The sequence below is a fragment of the Oryzias latipes genome, chromosome 13 (genome assembly GCF_053564925.1).
Source record: "Oryzias latipes strain Hd-rR chromosome 13, Olatipes_Hd-rR_3.1".
Classification (NCBI taxonomy): Eukaryota; Metazoa; Chordata; class Actinopteri; order Beloniformes; family Adrianichthyidae; genus Oryzias; species Oryzias latipes.
This window is the reverse complement of record NC_136249.1, coordinates 5,265,979-5,293,055: the sequence shown is the minus strand read 5'-3', so window position 1 is coordinate 5,293,055 and position 27,077 is coordinate 5,265,979. Positions and strand designations below refer to the sequence as shown.

General features: G+C 39.9%; 1 protein-coding gene across 8 annotated transcripts in view; it reads left to right on the top strand.

Moving 5' to 3' along the window:
• Positions 1 to 27,077, top strand: part of bcas3 (BCAS3 microtubule associated cell migration factor) — a 335,083-nt gene that overhangs the window by 171,314 nt on the left and 136,692 nt on the right. For 2 of the 8 annotated variants that reach the window (XM_078929749.1, XM_023961830.2), the window contains one exon: positions 17,444 to 18,052. The exons of the other annotated variants lie outside the window; for them this stretch is intronic. In XM_078929749.1, the coding sequence (XP_078785875.1) occupies positions 17,444 to 17,496 (53 nt within the window). In that variant the 3' untranslated portion in view covers positions 17,497 to 18,052. Of the gene's footprint in view, positions 1 to 17,443; positions 18,053 to 27,077 lie in introns of those variants that run through there. 8 annotated transcript variants of the gene reach the window in all.

Genomic DNA, 27,077 nt, shown 5'->3' with positions numbered 1-27,077 from the left:
GTTGCCTGTGTCACAAAGACTTCTCATTCCATTTTTCTTACCATAGCTTTTTTTTGAAGTGAGAGGTAAAGGGAAATGCAGTAATCATGAGTTTTCTTTCAAGGAACCGACAGAAAACTATCAAACGTTTAACATTCAAAGCTTGACAATTATGTCACTCATGAAAACCTATTTTTTATCTGAGCAGCTTTATCCAGTATATTAATCTGTCAATAATGATTTGTGCTGCTGTTTTTCATTGTAGTTGATGGTGACGGCTAAAATGACAGCTGCGTTGTGCGTCAGCGATTTGTCCTTTTTGTTCCAATTCTATTGAAACGAGGTTAAGTGTTGCTTGATGCCGTCACAGACTTAGTTGGATTGATAGACAGTGCAGGCCGCGCATGACAGTAACCACTGCTGGGACTAAGAATAGGCTTGTTGTCCCTCAAAGAAGTTGCAAATATTGACTGTATAAGAGAACTGGACTGAGTAACCCCCTTCCCCCCTCACGTTCCGAATAGGAAGTACCTGCCTGTCTCAAGAAGCTGCAATCCCATAGACTTCTATTGAGAAATAAATTGCTGTTACTCAGTCAGAATAGCCATTCTTGTTCTGAAACTTTTTTAACATGTTCTTAAAAATCCTATTTTTTATTTAAGTTATTCCATTTATAAACTGACCATTCAGATGCCTCAAAAAAAGCATGTTGTCTTGGATCAACGACAGCGATGGCCGTATCGTGACAAAATAGTGACCGAATTGACTTACCGTATTTTTGTGGAAGTGGAAGCAGGTCATTATCTATGGGTGACATCACACCCATTCAGTCCAGTTCTAGTATACAGTCGATGGCCTTAACAGTTGGGTACAAATATTTAACTGTTAATTAAACACATAATCAGCATGAAGCATGAGGACTACACCCGTTTTGGAACAAGCTGATGGTCTGATGGGCCTCAGAGGACAGGTTAAAAGTGTCTGCCATGTTGTCTTGTGGAGAAAAAGCTCTGTTGTTTTCCCTAAAATGATGTTTTCAGTTGCTTTATAAATAAAGGAAAACTTCAGTTAGAATACTTTCACAAGTTGTGAAAAATAAAAGTTCCTTCAGGTTGTCTAAACTGCAAGCATTTGGAAAGGTTTGAGTGCAGACAGTTGTGCTGTTTAACCCTTTAACACCAGGGCTGCTGCCGGCAAAGGCAAAATGACACGCGCTCTTTGACCTACAGGAACTCTTTGACCTTTTACACAATTGCCGTAAATCCAACGGATTCTGACGCAGATAAAATCCACTTTGCTCTGTGTGCAGCACTTTACTATCAAAGTGCTGAATCAGTTGATTTACATTGGTTGAGCACTTCACTACTGTAAGGTGTTGTACATCAGCTGCTTTTTGAAACTTCAGAATCTGTTGGAGTTACGTAAATTACGCAAACGTTTGAAAGGAATTCAAAGAACATCAACACTAGAGCTAAAGCTCTGGTTAAAAGGGTTAATCTAAAGCAGATGCCATTGGTGGATAAAGTCCTACATTTAGAAAGGTGGTGTAGGGCCGTTGACTGGACCCTCGGCTGGGGGTCATGCCTCTGTGCCCTTTTTGTCTCTTGCAGTGGAGCTTTGGGTGATGGTCCGTCCATTCCTGGCTCTAGATGGCTGGTATCTGGGGGTGGAGGTTCGAGGACTGTTTGTCCTGGAGGATCCGGGGTGCCCTGGCTGCCTTTGCTTCCACGGGCCATGGGTTTTCTACAAAGGGTTCCCATTTCACAGTTTTGGGTTCTAGTACATACACTCACCTGAGCGCACATGGCTGCTGCATTAACCCTATGTACAGTATCTGATCCAGAGATAGCGTGTATATGTTGTCAACAGTTGTGCCTGTGGAGCTGCATAAATTTGTTTGCGTGTAGACTGTGGTTATGTGTCTGCTTATTGTGTTTGCATGCATATTTGAATGTTAAGTTGTGTGTAGGTGTGCATAAAAATGCTCCCTTTTGTTGACAGTTCTTCAAGACATTTTTAAAAAAAGACTCAAGCTACTTTAGCAGTTATTTTTAAGTTTACTCTCTTTCTGTCCAATACTTTTTGTGCGTTGCACCTTTTAATCCTTCTTCCTTTTCACCCTCTTTCTACTAATGTTTTCTTTCTCTCTTTTATGTCAGTACCTTCAAGAAAGAAACATGTTTGTATGATAGTATCACGCAGTTGCTGTAGTTCAAATTGCTCAATTTCGTTTTTATATTTAATATTTAGTGGGATCTGCAGATGGTTTTTACAGGGGCAGACCTCCTCTCACAAAAGTGAGAGTTTATGTGTGAGTTTATGAGGCAACCCAAATATATCATTGGAGCACACCTCCCCACACAGCATTAAACATGATACTATTGTTTTATCATGCTATTAATTAATGTAGTTTTCCCTATTATAAATGTATAACCTGTTCAGCGGTTTCGTAAGGCTTTACCTGGTTCTCCTGTTGGAAAGGAAACATTGCTTGTGATCCAGGAAGTACTTTTTTCTTTTGTTTTTTTCCTTTTTTTAATTTATTTCCACCCATTTGATTTTACAGATGTGTAGCAGGATTCTAACATCCTACATCCACTTTGGTTCTGAAGCTAGCAAAGTAAAAAAACGACCATCTCAGCAGCTGTGACACATTATTCTGGCCTGTGTTTTTTTTTTAAAAGTGCTTTTTTATGTCCTCATTTACCCCTCCTTTTTTTCTGCAACCATCCATTCTGTTTGTCGTTTTCTCTCGTGCTGTTTTGGATTCTCTGGTGGGGGTGTTGTTTGTAAAGCGTTATAATTTATAATGGAGCAGAGTGGATTTAATTTCAGTGCATGAAGGCTCGCCAGCAGGGCGCCAGCTTACAATCAGGGGAATCAGCAGCCTGAGCAAGGCCTGCACACACACACACACACACACACACACACACACACACACACACATTTCCACAAAGCAGATCCCCTTAAAGAGTCAGCGAGAATGGAAAGTACTATCAGTGGCCACATACGAGGGACAGTGGACAGTGTTTCTCCCAGCTCCTCGATGTTCGCTGAGCAGCCCGGCTCCCTCTCAGCATTACTGCAGCTCTCGCTCTTTTTCCCGCTCTGCTTTTCTATCATTTCTTCGTCTATGTCTGGCTTGCATTATCTGCATTTTTCCCCTCCCCTCTCTTTGCCTCTCTTACTCATTGTCTCTCATTACCACTCATTACCTATTTGTTGGGGGTAAGAGGCTTTCTCATCATAGACTCCACTGCCTTCTACAGACAATTAGAGTTCAACAGGAGGTCAAATCCATCAGTTGCATGTCTATGTCAGATATGTGCTATTGTCCTTGCCTCTCTTCATCCTTTCCTATTTCTGCCCCGGGGAGGGGCTTTTTTCTTCAACTCTGCCCATTTGTTGTTGCAATTTCCCCTTCATAAATCCTGTGTCTTTAGCAAACTGTGCCAGACGGAGGAATGATCCTTTCGCTCAGAAGGTCAGAGACCGAGCACAAGGAGGAGGAGGTGATAATGTTTTTCTCTAGCTGTCAGCTCAAAGCTGTTGGCTTTGCAGAAGACGCAATTGTCAGTTGGAAAGGCCTAAGAGTTTTAAAAAAGAGTGGTTTGTGCGGTTTAGTACTACTACGACACTACTACTCTATTTATACATTAACTACAGCTGGTAATGTGAAAACATTGCCATTATTTAAATTGAAGGTAAAGAGCTGCTGCCACTATTTTCTGTTTCAAACTTGTAAAAATGTGATTTTTTAGGGGGAAAACGAAAGGTCAAAACAACAACACTTGCTTACTAAGTTGGTATTGTCAACGCCTCGTTTTACATATATATATATGTACACAGTACAGACCAAAAGTTTGGAAACGCTTTCTCATTCAAATGAAGGTGTGTCCAAACTTTTGGTCTGTACTTTATATGTATATGTATTTTTTTGTTTTGTTTTTCTCATTCGGGTTTTATGAATGCCCTGCCAGCCGGTTTTGTTCACATCGGACAAGGAGCGCACACGCAGGTAGCGACAGGGAGAAGATTCTTCTCTTTTGTGTATTAACTGGCTCTTAGCGCTCGTCCGCCATCTACAATAGGAAGAGGCACGGTGCCCAAAGTCAAAGTGGTGCAAATCCTGCAAATCTACAGGCATTTTGTTTAACAGCTCTGTTTCTATAAATGTTTGTCTTGGTGTCATATTAACACAAACTGCAATTATTAATGTGTCCTTCATGATCATCTTCCCAACGGCTGGTACTTCTGTGTTTTAAATTGGACGGCACCCACATATCACTACCAAATCTGAGTCCCCGATTGGTCACAGGGCTGCGTCGCTGCGATTCAGCGTGAAACAGTTAGACCGGTTGAACTGTCACTACACGATCAATGAACGCCCCATTTGTATGTAGAGCTCGTGACCGGTCTTAAAAACTTGCGTAGCGTCACACGATCACAGATATTCCGGATGCAGAAGCCTGAATTTCTGGTATTCGCCATCGACTGCAGCCTGGGGAGGAGCCAGTGAACATAAGGGATGGCTGCAACACTCACACAGAACATCCTTAACGTGTTTCTGGAAGGAATGAGACTTCTGTCAATGCTTGAAGAGGATGGACTTAAAGACATGATTGGGGTGCTGCAGCCTGGAGACCACCTAAGTCACTTTTGCAAAATTATTGTCGAATATTTTACTGTTCACTAATTGCAATACAGTAAAACTCATGTTCATAAAAATATTTTTTGCCCACTATTTCCATGGGAAGTTTAGACAATAGTTTAGTGCACGGATCAGGAACCCTATAGCTTGCAAGCCAATTATGGTTTGCATATGGCCTATTTGGGACCTTAGACTTTTTATCTTCTATTAGGTGAAATTGAAATTGATGAACTGTACGTGTAAAATTTAAATTTCTGTGAATGCACCATACGCCATGCATTAGCAGAACCAAACATGACACGAACTTCCACGGACTGCACAATCACCTTTTGTAAAAGAAAAAAAAAGCATAAAAAATAATCATTAACTAATAAACTATTGAAATAATTGTTATTGACAGCCCTAGTCTACATAAATGCATTTAGTTGCTGCCATGTGATTGGCTGATCAGAAATTTCCGTTAATGAGCAGTTGGACAGGTGTGAATACAGTGGCCTGTTAGTTTGTGTAAAACTGTTGCCAGGTCTCTTTAAAATCCATCATGAGAAGTCCACTTTTATGTTCAAATGTTTTCCTGACATTGTTAAGAAGTTATTAAACTAAATAAAAGGAATATAACAAATTCCCTTACAGATACTGAAAACGAAACTAGAACAATGTTTCCAAAAATTAAAGCTTTTTTTGTTCTAATGTGTTGATTGTGAGCAAAAAACTATATAAGGTCTCTAATTTTTTTATTTTTTTTTTATTTTTACTACCTATTGTGAAGTGGGAGAAGGCCTAAGACCACCGAGACATTTGGAAGTAGAGGAAAAAGCATATTCACTGTTAACCAAGATTTGTATGATTGTTGACTTTTAAAAAGATTTTTAATGCTTGTTATAGTAATTTCTAAATCATTATTATCATTAACAAGAAGTTATGACCACAATCCTGTTGAAATAGTTTCTGGAAAGTTATTTTTATATAAATAAGACTTTTACAATCTGAAGGTAAATGTAAATATTTCATTGAAGAAAAACAGAAAAGGTCACTTATTCTGTTGCACAATTATTCTTTTTAAATTCAAATATGTACCTCCAAACAGCAGTGGGGCTGGAATGTTTTTGTTCTAAAAAAAAAGCTTGTGATCAATGTTTTGTTTGTTACTGCATGTAAATGTGCTCCGTGCAGAATGTGTAAAATGTGTGTCTGTGCAGTTTCAGCTATTTTACTTTGTGCCAGGGTGTTTATCTCTAACATAGAAGAGACATTTTAAAGAGGACTTTATGCTATTATATTGTCCATTGAGCGACATCTCTTCCAAGAATGACATTTCTTACAGATTTATTGCTGGTGTCAAATTCTTCCAAGTGCTTAGGATCCACTGCACTAGTTTTATTTTGCACTGTAAATAAATAAAATCTGGTTACGATTGAAGATACTAAAAAAGAGCTTACTTTTATTGTAGTAAAATGTGTGAGGATTGTGGACCTTGGTTCGGTTTTTGGTCATGTTCTGTTTTGAATTGTCCCTCAGTCACACCAGTTTCATGTTTGTCATGAGTCACAGTTGCCTTCATTTCAGTTATTTACCGTCAGTCTATTTAAGTGTCTGGTTTTCAGTTCTTTCTGGTCAGGTCGTCTACTCTGATCGGTTCTTTTTGTTGCTCCATGGGTTTCCACCACCAAACCTGGTCTCCTGCATTTTTGGGTCGTACACCCCCAGTTACCTGACAAAATGAAACTTTGCCAGCTTTAAACATTTCTTCTCTGCCATACATCCATTTTTTTTTTAAATATTAAAACAGAGCGTTAGAGAAGCACTCAGATGTTGTTTCTACTTAACGGGACAGGACAGATGATTGAGGCATTTATGGTTTTAAAGGCTTCTTGATTTTTACCTGTTTTCCTTTGGAGCATCAAAGTGAGTGGGTCACAGTTATCACACCATCTTGCATTATAGGAAGGGCTTGGTTGGAGCAACAGACACAAATTACTTTTATTTGTGGATTATTAAATGTTAAAGTGTTCCCCCACGTATTCGCAGATTTATTTTCAGTCTCGTGACTTCTCCAGTTCATAACAAAAACTCAGCTCAAGACGCTTGCATGAGACTTTTGCATCCGAGGAAGGTGCTGCGGGGGAGGAGGGGAGCAGAGAGGAAGAGCGTGCCGGGCCATCGGCTTCCTTGTCAGCTACTTAGGAATATTTCACAGCTATTTCCAACAGTTCCTGAATCGCTACCAACCAAAGTTTGTGCCCCTGCATGGAGAAAAAGCATCAGCTGACTCAGAAGCGGCCGGAAAATATCCTGAAACTCTGAGGACGATAATTGCAGAGAATAATTATCATGGGGGGGCAGGTGTTTACTATGAATGACAGCAGGAGCTGGTCAGTTCTCTCTCTCCCAGGCCCATCTCTTTTAAATCCCACTTGTGAGTACCAAGGCTTTCTCAAGTCAACCACTTGACATAACACATTAATGGGTTTGCTTCTGGTTGCATGCCCAAAAAGAAATTAACCTTGGATATTATTAAATTGCAATGTTAATCCCAAATACCCTGTGCAGTTTTTGGTTACTTTAATCTTGAAAATCTGGTTTTGTGTAATGGAATGCCATAGACTAAACAAACCCCAGCACACTAAACTCCCCCACAAAGAGGAAGAGGATAAGTTGATGCATTACAAAACATGACTAAATCTCACCTCATCTTGCTCGCATTAGTTTGCTGCAGTGCTGTTGTGTTTTATCCTCTGGGATGCAGCTAGTTTTAATCTGAGGCCTTAGCTGCGGTGTTGTTCTTTTCCTGCTGTTATATTAGGATGATTGGACATCTGCTGTGGGCTTGCTAAGCTGGAACACCAGTCCAATCTCTACTAGGACATTGGTCTGACACCGCAGGCACAAATGTCACTGAGTGTGTGTGATGCTTACACTCTTCAGACTGATGGGTTGTGAACAGGGATACATGGAACCGGTTTACATTTTTCCCCCATCTGATATAATACATGCATTTATGAAAAGGTGTGTTTTTGTGTTTTTCTTGTGTTTTTCACTATGAACATGATCATTTTAGCTCTGTTTGGGCGAATAGTAGATCTTGTTCTGACAGCATCACAAAATTGAGTTTGTGCCAAGGTTAACAAATCTGAATTTATGATCTATTGGCAACATACAAATTGGCAAAAACACTTCAATGTATTTTTTTAAAGTAGACAAAACAAGAAATGCTTAACACAATTGGAGCACTGTATAACATTCCTTTAGTCCATCATGTCACCGTGGATTATCCTGGATTATAGCTATACGTTCAGTCTTTTGGACGTAAATCATTCACATCTAGTATAGCTGTAAAATACCCTAAAAAAACCTGTGTAGCCTGTTTCCCAATGTTCATCTCCATCAGTTAAGGGGGTGGGAGGTGTGAAAGGCGTTTGGGGTTGTGTGTGTGTGTGTGTGTGGGGGGGGGGGGGGGTTGTTATATCGTTGTATTTTTTTTCATATTGTTATGTTTTGGTGTATTGCACTTAGTGTTATGTTACATACGAAAATTGCTATTTAAATAAACATTGGGTTCCACACTGATAATGTTTTTTTTGTTTTCTTCCACTGAGTTTAAAGATGAAGGAGCTCGATATTTAAGCACAATTCTGAGTTTCTTATTTCACCACATGACATTATGGACAGAAATGCAATATTTTTGCATTTAAACAAGCACTTTTTTCTTTGGGTCACTTGCAGATATTCAGCTTTCATGTTTTTATTTGCCACTCCATTTATGAGACTGCCAACTTTCCATAGATAGGGTTAGTTTTTCCATTTGTGTTGTCAGACTGCTACAGTGTGGTGTGGCTCACTGGTACATCATTGGGAACAGCGTCTGACAAGCCTGACATCACATATTTTGTGTTCTATTTACAGTTTTGCTTGTATTGACAGTTGAAAGAAAACATTTTTTCTTCAAACTCTACTTTCATTGAAGCCGTCCATTAAGGTGGAGAATCATGCCTCACAATCAAATTTGTTTATTCTGACAACCCTGAGTGTCGCTGCACATCATGGCTGACACAGTTGCTTCTCTGCCAATGAAAATAAACCTAATGACCCTGGTCACCCCGCCAACTTCTTAAGAAACAAAGAGTGTATTTACGTGTGTGTGTATGTATGTATGTTCCCCACTAATGGCTTTAGAGTTGTAGTTGTTTCATTTAAATCAGAGTTATGAAGTGTTATGCAGCCCTTTTAGGTTTCACCCTCCCTTGGCAGCAGTTAGAATCCGCATTACAGAGGTTAGAAAGCTCTGCAGTCTCTCATTGTTGCTCTCTTTTCTCACATGTGTGTGTACGTATATGCATGCCAGTGTGCACGCACTTGCCAAATACACTTTGAAAGAAGTAGCACTGGCAATGTCCCTACACATGAGCTGTCTTGAAATTTAATGAAAAGTCATAACGGTTTCTGTGCGGGCAACATTGTGTGTGTCTACACATGTACGTGTGTACGTATGTGCAAATGTAGGCACGAACACGCAGGCCAAAGGGGGCCTTGAAGGCAGCAGCGGTTGATTGGAGGGCACATATGTGATGTGGTTGAGAGATCAAACATACTTTCTTGATGAATGGTAGTGTGGAGGGGGCACCAGCCCTTCTCTCTGCTTCTGATCAGGGTTGGGTTGGTCTCGGTTCACCACACAGACACACACACACACATGTGTGTGTGCATTGTAGAATAAGTCATTTACAGGCAGAAGTTCAAGCACATTTATATTTTGACATTTTTCTCCAGCACCTTTTAGTGTGTGTGCGTGTTTTTCTGTTGGTCTGTGAGCTTGTTGCCAGTAATGAGGTCAATCTCCTGTGTGGAGCTAAAACCTCAGTGTGTCTTTATCTCTGTTACATGGCCAGAGGATTATGCTCATCACTCAACACCACTTTTACTTTCAGTCCTCTCCAACTTAGCCTCAATATCTACCCATTCATTTGCAATCGCTGCTTCTTTTGTCTTTGGAAAAAAAATCCCAGAAGAAAAAACAAATGATTTGTTACCAAACATATTTTCACATGAGATGATGTGAATGAGTCTTTGAAATGCGTTAAGGTACAAAACTTTATATCTGCAATTTTTGTATTGTTGTTTTGTTTTTGGCTGTGGGACTTTGTCTTACATCATTTGGGCATTTTGATTGACTTGAGAAATAATATTAATAGTTTTTGAAATCACACATTTCTGTGAATAGATTTTAAGAAATGAGAAGAATTTTTGAGAAGCTCTTTATTCAGTTGCTGATTTTGCCTCAGAAACTGTCAAGTTCACACGTCAACCAATAATCTCTACCATATGAAGTCATCTCTGCATAGAGAAGTAGGTTTTTGTTTCAGTCAACATGTGTTTCTTTAAGAATAAGTTTTAAAGCACTAATGCTCAACATTGGATGTACAAAATCCATTCCTGTGGTGTTTGGCTTAATGAGAGCAGACATTCACACACACATTTGCAGGACATTGTTAAGCATTCTGTTTGTCTGATCCAGTCTCAAGAGGGGAGTTCTAGCCGTTTTGGCCAATTCTTCGCTTGTGTTTTTCAAACATGGTCAAGTGCACCACATACTCAATTACATGCACACTCATGTCTGTCTCTCCTTGCAGTCTGTTTCACCATAAACGCTAGCACCCCCTTGTTCTCTGTTTGCTTCACACATGACGTGGCCCACCTTTTTACCCATCTGTCAGAACTATTGTGTGTGAATGTGTGCGTATGTAGGTGCTGTCATGCAAGGCTGGAGTGGTGTTGATCAGCATGCCAAGCCAGTGGCATATGGCCATGTCCTGGGGTGCTGTGGCATGTAGGAATGCAGGATAGCAAAATGAACGGACAGGAGCTTGCGCACATGGCTGCACTGATACAGACGAGCCAGCACTGCATATGCAGCTCATCAAGTGGAGTTTGGCACCCATTTCTCCTATTTCTATGGCTCCTTAGAGCCTAGGATCCGTCTTATCAACACAAACTTTGGGTATGTTTGTCTGTTTAGGATGTAAATGAAGTCTAATGAAACCATCTCGTTCTGATCTGTGTGATTCAGCCACAGCTCCTTGTATTAGACAGGATTCACTGTGACAACACAAGTAGGCGGTAGCAGCTTTGCTCTTTCAAACATCCAAGACAGCATCTGCATTTGAATAAAAGTACTTGACATTTATACATCTGGACATTTATTGTATGTTTCAGTCCGTGGAAAAGGGTTGGACTCTCTACCATTCTGGAGATGCACATGGTAAGAAGTGGCGGGCCGCTGTGGGATTTCTCGCAAGCCACGAGCTCAACTCCAAGTGTTGGAGTTCACCCCAGTGGACGAGGGGGTCATGTACCTCCACCTTTGGGTGTAGGAAAGGTCTTTGACTGTGGCCTTCTTGGTGTCTCTCAAAGGGGTACTGGAAAGTGATTTTTTTCTTTACCGCAAGTTACAAACTGACCAATCAGATGCCTCAGTAAAAGCATGTGATGCCCACTGGCCCCAACCTTGATGTTTGATTGACAGATCTTCCTGAGCCGCTTTCAGTGGAAGGAGTGTGGACTTTGAACAAGTTTACTCCTAAATGTGACAGTAGTTGCCATAGAAGCATCGACTCAGACAGAATCGAATCAATCACTGCTTACTAATCTTGTCTGGCTCCAACATGGTGACGAAAAAATGGCAACTGAATTGGTTTCATTTTTCTGGAGCCGGAGATGAGGCCTTTTCTGTTGGTGATGTCACAGCTGCTCAGTCCAGTTCTTTATACAGTCAATGTGTCATAATGAATTACTTCATGATGTTTGGCTAGGACCACACAGCAGGGCTTAATGCTCTTAATGCCCAATTTTTGGAAAAAATCAGATTTTTTTGCAAGGCTGTTCACATTTCCAAATACATCCGAACTTTTGTGATCTCCTGTGTGACCGTGAAATGACCCAGAATTGACCCGCATGCGCAGAAGAGTACTCAACGGTGAACGACGTCACTCGTTGTTTGTGGAAGTAGCTAACGTCAGCAATGGATGTCAACAACAGTGTTGTCAACAGTGGAGCTCTTTTTGCATTATTACATTTATTTTCACAAAGGAGCCAACAAAATGAATATCTTCTCATTTTAAGAAGGCACTGGAGCCAGGATCGTCTGTACCCACTGTGTGTGTAATAAGAAAGAGCGGAAGTGTGTCTGGTGCGCGCATTCATGTTGTGTGTTACAAAGGAAGGAGAACGGTAATAAAAGAAGGTTTCCCCCAGAATAACTACTATTGACTCTTTATTAACCCTCTCTGGAGAATCTGAGGGTAAGTGGAACACCAGTGAACCCCGGAGGAGGATCCGCCTTCGGCCCTGGAGAAGGGCTCCCCCGCCTCTGACCACGGTCGGAAAGGAAAAAAATTCATCGCGGGAAAGGTTCAACACCACCCTCGGCCATTTTGCTGGAAATTTATTCAAAAAACGCCCGTTTGCGATCAGAGCCCTTGAGTTGGCCTGAAAAGAGTTGTCACCTCAAATGTTAATCCAATAGGTGACCTCGCTTCCCTTCCACTGACTGGTCTCAGCAGCATCGTCCGCCATGGTTGATGTTTATGTTCTCCTTCCCGCCTACTTCAACGCAGAATTATGACGTTTGTAGCGTATCAATAGCCGCGGTTACATGTGCAAAATATCTTGATCAGATCAATGGTCGGTTTAAAATTTAACCGTGCACATGGGCACAGAAAACCTTTTTCCGATTAGAACAAACGTTCACATGGCTCACACTTTCAGTTGGAATAAATCATTTGGGCACGTGCAGTAGTGTTAAAAAATCCCGGAAGAGAAAATAGGTCCCGTTGTAAACAAACAGCTGCCAAATACATTTATGCAGCAGCTCCGTAATACGAGACAATCTTCCAAACGTGCTTTTTATTAATGTTGTGAATATTATGAAGCGCCTGTTCGCTCATCATTTTATTTTTTTAATGACTGTGTGGTCAGTGCTTTTTTGTGGAAGAACGGAGCTGGAAGAAGCCAGGGTTAGGAGAGGCTAACAGGCGCTAACAACATAAGCCTTGATGGACACAAAATCCAGGACCATGCGGGAAACAACGCAATCTGCATCTTGGCTGCACGTAAATGTGTGGGAATAACATCAGTCTTTATTTTGTCTGGACACAACTGGAAACACAAATCCACGTGATTGTTTGAACAGTTTCTAAGGACTGAGCGACATTCCTGCTTTGAAAAGTTCGCACACCGCCCCAAAGCCGCTGTGTGAGCTGGCCACGGTTCTCCTGAGTCCTGCAGCCGCTAACCCAGAGCGGCAGGACGGCTCGCAGTCTGAATTCTCCCACACATAACAAAACAACAAAACGCACACGTAACAAAGCATCCTCCCTCCCTCCCCTCAAACACACATTAATAAATCCGGCTGCTCTGCTCACTCGGTAAACTGGCACCCGAGCCAGGAGCTCCGGGTCCAGACGTTAGGGGGCATGAAGTGCTCCTCCCTCGCATTTCCCTCCTGAGGGGTGTAAGAGAGGCGAAGAGCCAGCGGGGCGAGAGCAGAGTGGCGCTATTCACGGGGCGTCCAAAGCTTTCTCTCAGCGAAACACCATCTATACATGACATAAACAAGAGCAGTAGTGACACACAATCAGAATGAACCGTTTCCATGCACAACGATTGGATCAACAATCGGCATAACCCACCTATCTCGATCGGAAAGAAATTTTGATCCGAATGAGTCTGATCGGGGCAGACAATTCCGAACGGCTCGTTTACATGACGCATTTTCCTTCCGATCAGGCATTCTTTCCGATTACTTTTGCCCATGTAAACGCAGCTATTGACGTACGGGTGGGATTCATGTGGCCTGGCCGTTCAGACGGAGGTCGCATTTCAAAAGATCGGATACGTATCGGATTCAGGACCACATACCCAAGTGGCCTGGGTCGCATTTGAAAAGATTGGATCTGTGTCGTTCAGACTGTCATGAAAAGATCAGATACAGGTTGCATAGGGGCAAAAAAAGTCAGAATTGGGTCGTTTCAGCCTGCAGTGTTAACTGATGAATTTGATTTAATTCTGATTACTGTGCCTTATATTATCACCAGAGTAAAAGAATGGTGGCCTCGAGAGCTCAGCAAGCTCCTGCAAAAACAAAAAAGATTTTCTCTGCGAAAGAGCAATTCCTGTGTTTGATGACTCTGTATTGTTTTAAGATGACTCATCACAACAACTGAGCATGATGTAACCATCTGTTTTCTATCAACCACACCTGTGTGTACAAGAAACCATACACAGGTTGTGATGGTCAGCTACATTTTGCTTTTCTTTATAATATTTGAAAAATTCTGAAACAACAAATATTAAAGCTCCTCTCTCTTCATTGTAAGATTACTTTAATTAATGATGTACAGATCATCTCCAGCTGAACACCCCCCACCCCCTGAGGGTTTTCACTGCATATGACTGGCTGGCTTATTGAGAGACACAATATGCTATTTTCCAGATATGTGAATACGTTTACATTCTATTTTATTTTCTTTGCATGTGTTTAATAAATTACTGACATTGTACATTTGTCTGTAGAATCAGTAGTTATTCATTTTCTTGAATTTGACGTGGACAGCTCAGATAGCTGTGTTATCAGGATAGAGCGGATTGTGAATGTAGGGGAAAAGAAGAAAGCAATAAGGACATAAACCCTTGTTCCTTTGTGTTGTGGATTATATGTACCCTGTTTATTAAGAGCTGGGCTTTGGGATAAAGGATTAAGTGAGCCCTCACTTCCACTAGAACAACTGGGATTGTCCTGGGATAGAGGCGGCGCATTTGGATTTTGTACATTCTAATCTCCTGTTCTGTGTGAAAAACAGAAGGTGACTAGACCGCTTCCTTAATTAGGTAGGATTTCAGGAAAGCCACAATTGGGCAAGGAGGTGATTAACAGAACTGATCAGATTTGTAGAGATCCTGTGTTAAAGTGATTCCCAACAAGTGATAGAATGTGGCTCTTGTCTGATGACATTTTGGGAAAATAAACATTTTCCCACTGATTTGAGTAGGAGAGAAAACCCAATGACTTTAGGCTGAAGGCATTGATTCAGATATGCATTGTGACAAATCTCTTTTTTCAATTCTACTAAAGATGGTTCGTAGTTTTACATTTTACAATTTCAGTCCCATCCTAAGACGCATTTTATATTTGTAAGAAGTTTCAAGAGTGTTTAAAATGACACATTTGTACTGAAAGAACTAATTTTGTACTTGTTACTAGTTGTTGAACAATTGAATAATGAATAATTAGGTTAACCTTCTGAAACGTGTTGGAATGATGTTCATAGTTGAACCACACTTGAAAGTGCATTTTACTAAATATGCATGTTACACGTCTGTTACAATGATTTACAGATTATCTCATTTTCGTTTAAATCCCTTTAGTATGTTTCTAAATAAAGGATAGGTTGGACTTCCTAAAGGTGTTCAATCCAGGAGAGTAAATAAAAGCAAAACAGAAAATTCTACTTTAACAGCATGGCCCTCTAGATGTCCTCTCCAGTGCCACTGACTAGTTTTATGTCTCTTACAAGCAAGCATAGTGTGTTAAAAGGGTAGTGAATTCTAAATCAACCAATATCACTTCAGTGGTCAAGAAAATGTTTTCTAGATATACTTACAAAGATAAATATTTATTTTCCAAGACAAGATTTTTAGGGAACTATGTGTGTTCTGGCGGGCAAAACTGTTTCATTATTCTAGTCCAACTCGGTCATTACTTAGCTCTTTAAAGGACAGCAAAATGCAGCCAAACTGCATTCATATTACATCTCCTTGCTTTCTTGTACTGGATTCCTTTTAGTTACTTACTAGATTAAATGTTAAGATCAGCTTTTCCAAATACTTCATACTCCAATAAGCAATACAGGTCTTGTCCAGTTTAAAACAGCAAAGACATAAAGAAATTACAATAAATTTTCAAAAGGATTCTTTACATTACAAAATGAGATTCTAAAAGTATCCATTCTTTTTACTTTCTTGTTTTTCTTCAATAATTTTTTTGGTTTGAATGTCTTTAATACTCTGGGATGTTTTTTACCTGTGCTTCTGGATGGCTTATTTAGCCGGTTTTAGGGGGATGTTTAGTCTTTCTCTGCAAATATTTAGTAATTGATTTTTTAAAGTTGAAGTTATGTTTTATTTGTGTTTTTGTTTAACATTGGGCAACACAAGTTGCTCTTAAAAGTCCTTAAAGTTAAATCTGTCTGGACTTTATCTTTTGCCACCCAACAAAATCTATTTACATTTGAGTTTTCCAAACAATTTAGTTTACGTTAAAATGAAAAAAATTAAATGTAATTGGATCAAGTAAGAAAAGCATTTAGACAGTAAAATCAGTTTGAAAATCCTGCAGTGTTTTAATTCACAAGTTAGGAAACTCTATCGAGTATTGTTTATAGCAGAGGTGGGCACTGAGGGCCGCAGTCCTGCATGTTTTCCAGCATACCCTGCTCTGGCATGTTCTGATTGGCTGGACACACCTGAACCAGGTAATCAGCCATGAGTAGGGCAAGATTATCTGGAAATCATGCAGACACACCGGCCCTCGAGGCCTGGAATTGCCCACCCCTGGTTTATAGTGTATTATATCATATTATATCCAATTATTCTTTAAGTAACATTTCTACTAAAGTGTTTTGGGTAAATAAATCTTTGACATTTTTTTTTGGTTGAAAGCTGAGCTTTATTAAACAAACAAACTATACCTATGTAGACAGTTTGTTTGTTTTGAATCCGTCCTTGTAAAGTCAACTGCTTGTCCATTTTCCAAACCAAATTCAGTTTATGTAGCATTCAACTGTCATTTTAGGTTTATACTTTAGCTTCCTTAGTGGGATCAATAGCCGATGATTGATTGCTGAATGATATTAAAAGTGAGGTGTTTGTTTTTGGTGCTGCTCATGTCGGCTGAGGACAGCTCCTCTCTGAAACTGTGGAACAACAAGAGTGCGTGCACGTGTATCTTTAATTGATGTCTGATGCTTCTTGCAGTTTTCTTGTAAAACTTTGTCAGACATGCCATTCTCAACACACACATGCAATCACACTGAGAGCCTCAGTCATTTTTCCTCTAACTGCAGAGTCGTTTGCCAGTTGTTCTGCATTATCAGTCTCCCAGTATTAGCTCTGTGTGTGTGTGTGTGCACGTGTGTGTGTAAGCATGCGTGTGTTTGTGCGTGCATGTTTCACAGACATGCTCTCAGCTGAGGGAGCTGGTTCACGGGCCGGTCAGAACCGCCTTATTTCCTTTTAATTGATTTAAGATGGGCAAACAAGAACTCAGCGAGCACACGGTACCCATTACACTCAAGCACAAGAAACACACAAGGCCAATATGTACACTAATGAATTACACAAAGTGACACACACGTGAAGCTGCACTTGCCCCTGTGTGTGTTAGCTCCAGCTCTGGCATCCCAAATGAAAGCCTGCATGTTCTAGCCAGCTTTGCCACTTCCAGCCTCCTGCAGAACCTCTGCTTGTTTTCCTGCGGAAAACCCTCCTCAGGGTCTATGGGCTCAAATCGTCTCATGTTTGGCATCAAGATGAGTTTTTTGTTCATTTAAAACTGTATTTGTTAACACATAAACCTTGTTAGGACCTGGTTATCCCTGTTATTCTTCTTGGTGGCAGCTGGAACTGCTGTTTGGAGCTTTTGTTTACATTCTACAACTTTTAAAAAAAACTCTGCCATTTGAATTTGTCACACTTTCGTCTTATCAGCAAAGAATAAAAAACAACCTCTTTTCCTGTCATTTCCTTTTTTTTCTTCTGCAGGTTATTCCAAAATAAAAGAAGCTCCTCGTTCTGCCAGTTATCATTTCCATTAGTTTTTTTTATCGCTTTTATTTGCCTTCACTTGCCTGCATGACTACCAGTCCACTTCATGCATTCATCCCCCCATTCCCCTCCAACTTTCCCTCACCCCCCAGTCATTGTTTTATCATGGATATTGTTGAGTGAAGAAGAAAAGCGGGAGGAGGAGGAGGAGAAGGAGGAGGAGGAAAAGGAGGAAGATGACCAGCTCTCAATTTGTCTGTTTCTCTCTTCATGTGTTTGCTTTTTTGCAAGTTTTTCTGGGTTTTTCATTAATTTATATGCTTAAAAAAGATGTGACCTATATAAACTATTTAATTTTGACAGCCATAACCATCATTGTGTCACACATTCCTATATATTCATTTTACCACATTAGTATGATTGAAGATAAAAAAAATGCATATATATTTTTTAAGTCATTCCTAATTTGGAATCAATAAAAACTTTAATATCCTTAAAGTTTTTATTGATTGTTATTAAAGGAAAACATTTCGTAGTTTTAATGACATCATGTAACTGATGGAGTAACTTAAAGGTAACAGAACATTAAAAAAAGTTGTGTAGAAATGTTCTCATTTATGAATAAGCATTGTTTATAGAGAGCTGCCAGAGCGGCGTCCTCACAGCGAAGAGCGCTCTAAACTCTAAAGCGTTTCTCATAAACACACTCAGTATGCTCTTCTTTTAGTGTTAACTTTTCATCTTTGATTTTCTTTCTTACGTATTAATTAACATGAAATGAGTTCCCAAGCCATGATTCAAAACAGTGCTTCATGCTATTGTGATTTAGTGATCTTCATCATGACGGCATATCTCTGTTTAATAGTAAATGACACCTTAACAGGCAAAAGATGCAGGCAGAATGGGGCTGCATTGTAAAGCAGTATTTTTGTCTTTATCTTTTTTTTTCTGAAAAAAAGTTGCTTTGAGTTGCTTGTTTGCTTAGCACATGAATAGCAATTTGAGATGAGACAATATAATAAACATTTACATTGAGTAGAACAGTACAGCGTGCAGGAAAGGTGAAAGAAGCCGTAAAGGTTTATGTTGAGACCACCCCCAGCTAAGCAAAAGACAACGTATTAAAGAAAATGTAAAGAAATAAAACGACATATGGCAAAAAATTTACATAAAATAATTAGTATTTAGCTCATTTGTTTTTAACGTTATTTAAAGAAAAACTCGATTAAGGCCTAAAAGAGACTGGTGAACTGTCCAAGGTTTTATCCTGCCTTTGGTCAGGGTCCTCCTTACATCATCTTCTCCTGGAGCGATTTACCCGGTGCCTTCTATTGCTTGTGCTTTTAGAATGAATTAAATGCAGAGAAGGAGTTTCGCTTTTTCTAAAGAAAGTCTTAAAAAAAACAAGCAAACAAAGCAATTGAATAGCAATTTTAAATATACAAAATTGTGTTTGAGAAGTGAATCCTTCATCTTCTTAAACCAGCACCCTTTATGCTACAAACAAAACAAATTCTGCTCACGTGACACAAACATCTAACTGTGAGAATTTTCCATCTAACTTGTTCTGATAACAAACAATAAATGACTGTGGACTGCAGCACATGGCCTATTAGGAAAGCTGCCCTCTTGAACAGGTAACGTCAGTTGCTTAACTAATAATCTTTAAGACGTTTCACCTGCCTGCTGTATTTTTTGTAGGTCTTCAGCTGAGTGTCAAAGCCTGATATCTTTCTATTTTAGAGTTCTTTCATTTTTCTTCTTATATCAACAAGTTCAAATCTGTTTTGTAGAGAATTCTAAGGTATATGTAATAATATGCTAATCTTCAAGTAAGGATTAATGTCAATAGTAAATGTTCCAAGAATAATAACCGTGTTATTTTTTCAGAACAATGTGGCAGTGATAAAAACTTGTACTTGGACTCAGAGACAAACTGTATAACCACCCACGATGGAGCACCTTTTCAATTGCAGCTCATTTAAGGAACCAGGAAACGTTTGTTTTACGTGAGGTGAAAATCATTCCAGCCCCCAGAATACTAGAACACTAACTTTACCTATTGATAAGATGAGCACCAACAATAGTGAAGAATAAGGAAGTGTTTGGTTGAGGAAGAGGGCTTATGATTTACTTGGTCTTGTTTTGTTCATCTTGTGGAAATATGGCTTTCTGCCATTTCCTCAGTATGTTATGATGGCATACCCCAGTACTACATTTCTGCGGTGGATGGAATCATGCAGCCTAACGTACGTTCAATCCCCCAGCCCACTGAACCAAGGCTACTCCCATTTTAAATGGATAAACTGGGAAGATATTCTCACAAACAGAACTTGCCCCACAGGAAGAGAAATGTTGGAAATAGGACATCCCATACACCTTTGGAAAGCAAAGACCACCCAACTTTCAAAGATATTCCAAGTGTAACTTCTTGTTGTGCGGCTGCTGTGAAAGACTATAATTCAGGAAGCTTTCAAACTAAACTGCAGACACCCTGTGTAACAGAGTTCACATTTTCCTGTGTACAAGTTGGCGTTGCACTCCTCTCCCAATTTGAACCATTATGCTCCACTTTGTAATCAGCTCCAACAATTATAGCCTTGCATTTCGTCTCTGATTACTGTCCGGGTGTATTTTGGACTGTTGTGGGAATACAAGAAAGAAAAGAAAACTAATGCTGGTTCCAGCAGAACTCTAGGTCACACACATTTACAGTAACCCTGTCTGTGTGTGTTTATGTGAGGGCTGCTTTTCTTTTGAAGTGCTCATTCCCTCGAAATTACAGTGCTGCCATAATGAAAAATCACCGTATGACTCCAATGCAGACCAGTACAAAGACGAGCAGCAGGTAGATCAGGACTCTTGAGGTCAAAGTTCAAATGGGATGTTCATCCAGTCTACAAGCATTCGCCAAACCAGCATATTTGAAACCATAGTTTTGTGTTTGCATGTGTTTAATGAGGCTTAAAGAAGCTGTTCTGGGCAGTCTAAATCCAACGTTATTATTCATTTTGCATGTAACGATGGTTCTGACTTGGAAAAAAAAGGGCTTTGCATGAGAAAGTTCTGTTTCTAAACTTGTAAATCCAGCAGCCAGCTGTGTGAAAGCTCAGACATACCCTTAAACATACCCTGGGATGAGCTGGCATCTTTGGCTGCATGCTATGCTGCTCTCACCTATAACCTCCCTGGAATGCTAAATTTTGCAAAAGGCCTAGCCGCCCTTTTACATGATGCATGACCACAAGCATGCCATTGGATGATATTTATGTCAGATTGGCACCTGTACCCAACTTTACGAACAAGTCCTCAATGCCTTATTTGTCAAAACATTCAGAGCTGTTTAAGGACAAGAATGCCAGACTTGGTTCAGCTTATTGTTGATGTCTTTGTTTCATGCTGTTGTTGTTTGTCCAACAGTCTTGCGGCTTCATCTCATCTTCAAAACATCTCAACATCTTCTGAATAACAGTAGTTAAAGAGACTGTTCAAAAGCTATGGAGTACATTGTCACACCAGCATGCATTGTCCATTAGGGCTCAGTTTAGATATCAAATATTTTAAAAACTGAGTTTGTTGAAATGCTGACCCAGCATAGTCATCTTTGTGTGTACTCATGCCGACTTTGCATGGTTTGGTTAAACTTGATCAGAGTTTATTTTCAATGTTTGATCAAACAAAGCAAGTTGAAAGTGAGCCGAGACCTGTGTGCTTTTCCAAAACTACATTCTCATGATTGTTTTTAACAAAACTCGTTCTCATGATTAGTATACCGTGTTCACACTAGACTGTCGCTACCTGATACTAGTGCATGCACTCATAGTGAAAAGAGGCTTGATACAAAATGTCAAAGCAGTGGAAATCTGGTGAATCTTGTCTTATACAGCTCTATTCCAATTTGTGAAAGACTTTGAGTCCCTGATAGGTCATAGTTCAACTGGTTTAACTTTCAAAGTGCGTTCAGTGGCCGTGCCTTTTGGACGTAGAGCTCAAAAATAGACCTGAAACTTGTGTAGTGACGCCTGAAGCCCAAAGCGTGCATATCAGGTGCTTATGTAGACTGTTCATTGGAAGTGGTCACTTGAACATGCGTTGCTGAAGGCAGTGTGAACGTAGCTAGTGACTTTATCTTTAACCACAGACTAAAAAAAGTATGGTACCAGAGATGAATGTTGTTGTTTCACATATCTATGCTATGGATGTTGATTTCGGGGAGACTGATGGCCCTGGTGAACCCAGACACGGTGATGTGCTTGCTGTAGAGCTCTCCAAAACATATAAACCCAAGCTACTTGCTCAACATCATCCATGTTTTCCATGATGTGGCAACAAATAAAGTCCAGAAAAACCTTGACGGTCGCTCCACGGCCGGGGCATCAAGACATTGAGCAGTTAATTTGATTCACGTCAAAAGAGAGGCGGGCGGCCGTCTCGAATTTGACGCACGAATTGTGTCGGTTGTGAATGTAGCATAACAACCTACTAAACCACTGCTAATGCTAGTGGTAGATGCTCCTTTTCTATTCCAAAGGGTGATACATTTTTAGTGACGGAACAGATTAATCGTTGCTGTCACCTTTAGCACCGACTGCTGGCATATTTTAAATACTGGCTAATCCACATCTCCACATCTTTGAACTTTAAGATCCTCTCCAGACCTCTGATGGTGCCCTATACAGAAGGAAAGGTAGGGTTACTCTTCACTTTGGTTAACCGCTCCATAAATTCTATTCATTACTTATTTTATTCCCAAGAACAAGCATGTCATGTTAACATGGCTGTAATAATGATGAACTTTGCCTTTCTGCTCAGTTGCTGACATACCTGTCCTGCAAAACATTAAACATTATAGTCTTTTTATTGAGGTCAACCATCAATTGAATTGTGATTCAACATAAAATTTGATGGATGAAGGTGGATATTTCACTGCAACCTCCTTTCTCAGGGGTGACCATTTCAATTTGATTTGATTTATTTATCTATTTGTTTGGTTATTTATTTATTGCTGTTTTTTTTTTTAACCAGAGAAGGCCTAAAAAATAATAAAGATAATCTGAATGTCAATAACCCAGTTCATTGAAGCTGTATCAGCTCGCACTCTTCCAACCTTCATAGCGCAAGGGCCTGACAGGACTCATACTTTTAAAGTGACTGCTGGTTTGGGCTAACGTCTCTTCCTCACAGTCAATGACCTCTCTGTTTTTTCTGGTCTTTCTATTAAGTGATGGAGCCAAAAGCCCTTAGACAAATCCTCCTGCAAAGCAAGATTCTGCTAAATGAAAACCATTCCCCCCCCCCCTTCGTTAAGAGGCCTGCTCACAGATAGGAGCTGTGGGGTCAGCAGCTGGTGGAGGATATGGCAATTTTTATGAAAAAAAGCCTTCTCAATCCCACCAAATACACAATTGGGGTAGGGAGAGTTAAAAAATGTCCTGCCCCCGAAACAGCCAACAGCTGGGAAGGGTTCGAAGTAGCCTGAAGGCTGGCAAGTCGCCCCCTCACCTCCTCAGTCCAGATGGGGGAGGTTAGGCTGAGGCTAACAGCAACCCCCTCTACCCCCTCCCTTCTGTACCCCCCCCCTCCCCTCCCAAACTTCCCATTCCAATTAAGGACAGGGTGAAGATTGCAGAGGAAGGGGAAAAGAGGAAGAAAAGCAAAAAGGCATGACTGCTCTAGTTTTCACCCCCAGCCTCTGTCCTCAGCCTAATCAAATAGAGCTGGAAGCTTCCGAGACGGAAGAAGAGTGTTTATTGATATTTGCGTGAGCTCCTTCACCCCCTGCCTTGTCCCCTGTTGTTTATTTTCTGGTAACCACTTTTGAATTTTCTGATACTTCCAACTGTTTTTGTTTCATATGTCGCGTCCAGTTGAACTTTTGAAAGCTGCTGTGGTCATGTTTCTTTCAGCTTCCTTAGGTGCAATTTATCTAAAATTAAGCCAGTGGGAAATTACAAACCAACCTGACATCTGTTGTAAAACAGCCATGACCAGTCACTTTATTACAATAGTAGGCTGTCGTATGAAATGAAATTGCCTAAAATTAGAATTGATGACCATCTTTATTCAAACACATATAAAGGCATAAAGCCAGATACGTAACTTGTGTCAGAGCCAAGACAAATTTTGCCAGAGTATAATGTTACCATCCTTTACTTTTCACTGCCTATAAGTAGAAATTCCATCTTAGAGAAAGAAAGTTATGGAATCGAAGCAGGCTTTTAAGTAGAAAAGTGTATTTGGAACAACAAAGCAGCTTTCATGCAAATCTCATTAGGATCAGTGCCAGGAGAGAGGTAGCATCATAGAACAGACACTTTGTGTTTTATGACAATAAGCGACTCTGGTTATTCCCAGGAATGATACGTCTCCAATGTTTAACCAGGTAATAAGCATTTTGGTAAGCTGAGATGATGTCTGCTGGACCCCCGGCTCCGCATCCCTTCAAATGTGTGTGAGAATCAAAGTCAGATAGCCTTATTAAAAATGTTAAGGCGATGTAAAAATGTAAAGGATTCAGTGGATAATAACTGAGAAGGCAGTGGTGACTTTCATGTTAAAGTCTTAAGGGGTTAGTGGGTAATTACTGAGAACGTGGTGGTGACTTTCAGGATGTAAAGATTCTGTTATTGAAAAGCTTAGAAAGCCAAAGTTGGATGTCAGTTCTGCGGTGCCAGTTTTCACTGCTTATCTCTTCACAATGAAGTAAACCCTTTCCAAACTGGATTGGCTTCTCTGAGGAACTCTAGTGAATAAATTAGGCTGTGCTGAGAAGTTGCCTGGACTAACAAAGAGAAACTTTTTTTTGAACTTCCACTGTGAGAGGCTGTCTTGTTATTTTCAATGGTTCTTTTGTTGGAGGTTATTGAGAGGCGACAGCTTGATTTCCCCTCCAGCCAACCATGTGTGTGTGTGTGCCTGCGCACATTTGTCCACACATGCTGCTGGTCTCTGATATATCACTCATCATGGCATTGTGTACGTGTTTGTGAGAGCAGTAAAGGAATCCAAGCTTACCTGCAGCTCACTGAGGACGGCTCCCATAAGGTCAGAAGTGGTGACCTTTGTTGTTCCACTGCCAACCAGTGTCCAAAGGCTGTCACGATGCCATGGCCAGCAGTTTCATATCCACTTACATCCACTCAGAGCTAGAGTATGACCTGTCACTCTGTTTGACATGTCTCCTTTTTGTGACACCATACCAGCATACGTTCCATTTAAATTACAGAAGGATGAATGGATGCAGGTATAGACCACCTCAATTGGTGTTACTTTAATACAGTATACCATAGGAAAGGGTAGGATAATAGAAAGCACAGTACAGAAGAAGAAAAAGCAAGTTAGGAAGGAGAGGGAAAGAAATGACTTTCGAAACGTGTTGGAAAAATATGTAAAATAATGGGTACCTATTATAAAAACAGTATTAAAACTAAACTTGAGTTTTTTTCTATTGCATAATTGAAAAATGTACTTGGGACCTGAGTAACTTGTGTACAAAACCATCTAGTGCTCAAAAAGGGAAGTGCAGTAGCTCCAGTTCCTTGTCTTTTTAAGCAAAACTCAAACAGGAAGAAGTACAGTTTTTGCCTCTCTGGTAAAACAGCATCGTAAAAGTTTTTTTGTGTAAAAACATGTAGGATTCTCACTGGATTATACAGACTTGAAGACATTTCCATGGTAAACACAAACACAGACCATTATAACATGCTTGGTATTGTCGATAAAGTTTTGTTTTAAATGCAGACAAACGTTCATATTAGTAGGAGTCCATATCTGTTTAAATGTTGCTGTGTGTATTTTAATGGACAGTACACACACAGATGTGTAGCTGGTTTCTAAATCTGTGCTTTGCCACATCTTCATCTATTAACATGTGCTGGTGCTGCAAGGACTTACTTTAAGGGTGTATTCAGACTGGACACATTTGGTTCACCAAAAGTGAACCAGAGTTCTCTTTCATCAATATTCCAAAACACATTTTCAGTCTGAATAGACCCAAGCGGACCCTGGGCCGGGACCAGGAACTACTCTCGCACCCATCTTTGGAGATGGTCTCCATTTGTTTCCAATTGGATTTAGCTCCGGTTCACTCTGAGTTTACTTAGTCTAAATAGACTCCATGCTCGGAGTGGAACATCTGGACCAAAACAGCCGCTGTAGCCGGGTGTTACGGGATGTAAACAGAGTAGCAGAGCAACAATTACACACAACAACTTATTGAAATGTGGTTGCATGAATGCAGGCTCATTGAAACAATTTTTAATGTGATACACATTGCTTCTCACTGTTTTCCCGACAATCTATATGTCGTAAACACTTTAAAGTGTACCTTCATATCTGTCATCTCCTTAGTAACCGCCTTGCAGCATTACTCCACCGTACCAAAGTAAAGGTGTTGTACCTGACGTCGATACAGACGTTTAAAATTGGTCAGAGAAAAATAAGATTTGAATCAGTGAAATAGCAAAGCGCAGGACTTCCATTATTTCTGCCTCTCTTTACTTTATCTTGCCTTCGTAATTCCTGGCCAATGACTGAAGAGATCTTAAGTCGTGTGGTTTTATTTGCCAACATTGGTTTGAAACTGGAAAGTCATGCTTGACGGCATTCTGAATACAGACCAAATGCAAGCTTCAGAACTTTATACAGACCAAATTAAGCCGACTGGGTCTGGACCAAATGAGTTCTCCAATCTGAATGCACCCTTAAAGAGAAAAGTTCTGTGTTTTCCCACTCCATCTGACATGACGCCCACTTACACCCCAAAATCGCTGCAGCTGCTACTTTTTTGCAGATCTGAAATATTAGACGTGTAAGAAATCTTAATATTTCTAATCTTCTAAAGTTAGTATTTTAACTAAAGTCCAGATAATGCAGTTTAAATTAACACCAAAGCAGAACATTTTTAAAAACTTTACTTAGATGTTGAACTTTTCTTCAAGCAAATGGTTAACATAATTCTGAATCTAATGTAATGACTTATTAGGTCTGTAAGCAGTCTTTATGACATAACACTGTTAAAATTATCATGACATTATGCCAGATACTATTATACATATCAGTTAATTATAGTTCCATTAAAATGTTCAACGTCCTAAATACTATGAAGGGATTTCATGCTTTCCCAAAATTGAATTGCTTAGGCAGTACAAGTTTTCAGTGTGGGAGTCCTGGCTGTAGTAATTACTGACATGCTGTGAGTGATCATTTTTGTGTTGGAAGCTGGTTCAGATCTAGGCTACTGTCTTACATGACACAAATCCTGATTACAATCCAAAACTCTAATTAAATATCCAGACAGGAATCACAAGATTTGCTGTTTGCAAGAAAAAAACAAACAAAAAAAAAACAGGGGAAACAATAAAAAAAAAAAATTCAAGTTATGGCTTAATACAATTAAGGATATTTTCTGTTTCCTGTCAGAAATGACCTTTATTGGAGGAGGAAAAGAAAGATTAAAGAGTGCTCTATTTGTTTCAATATTGGTATAAAACTGTCTTTCTGGTCCTCTGAAGAAGAAGGAGATCTAAAGTGACACCTTTATCCAAAGTCATTTTTTTTCCCTTAATGTTGGCATTAGTGTAATAAGCATATCCAGCTTTTTTTCTTTCTATAGCTTACTGTCTGTGATAAC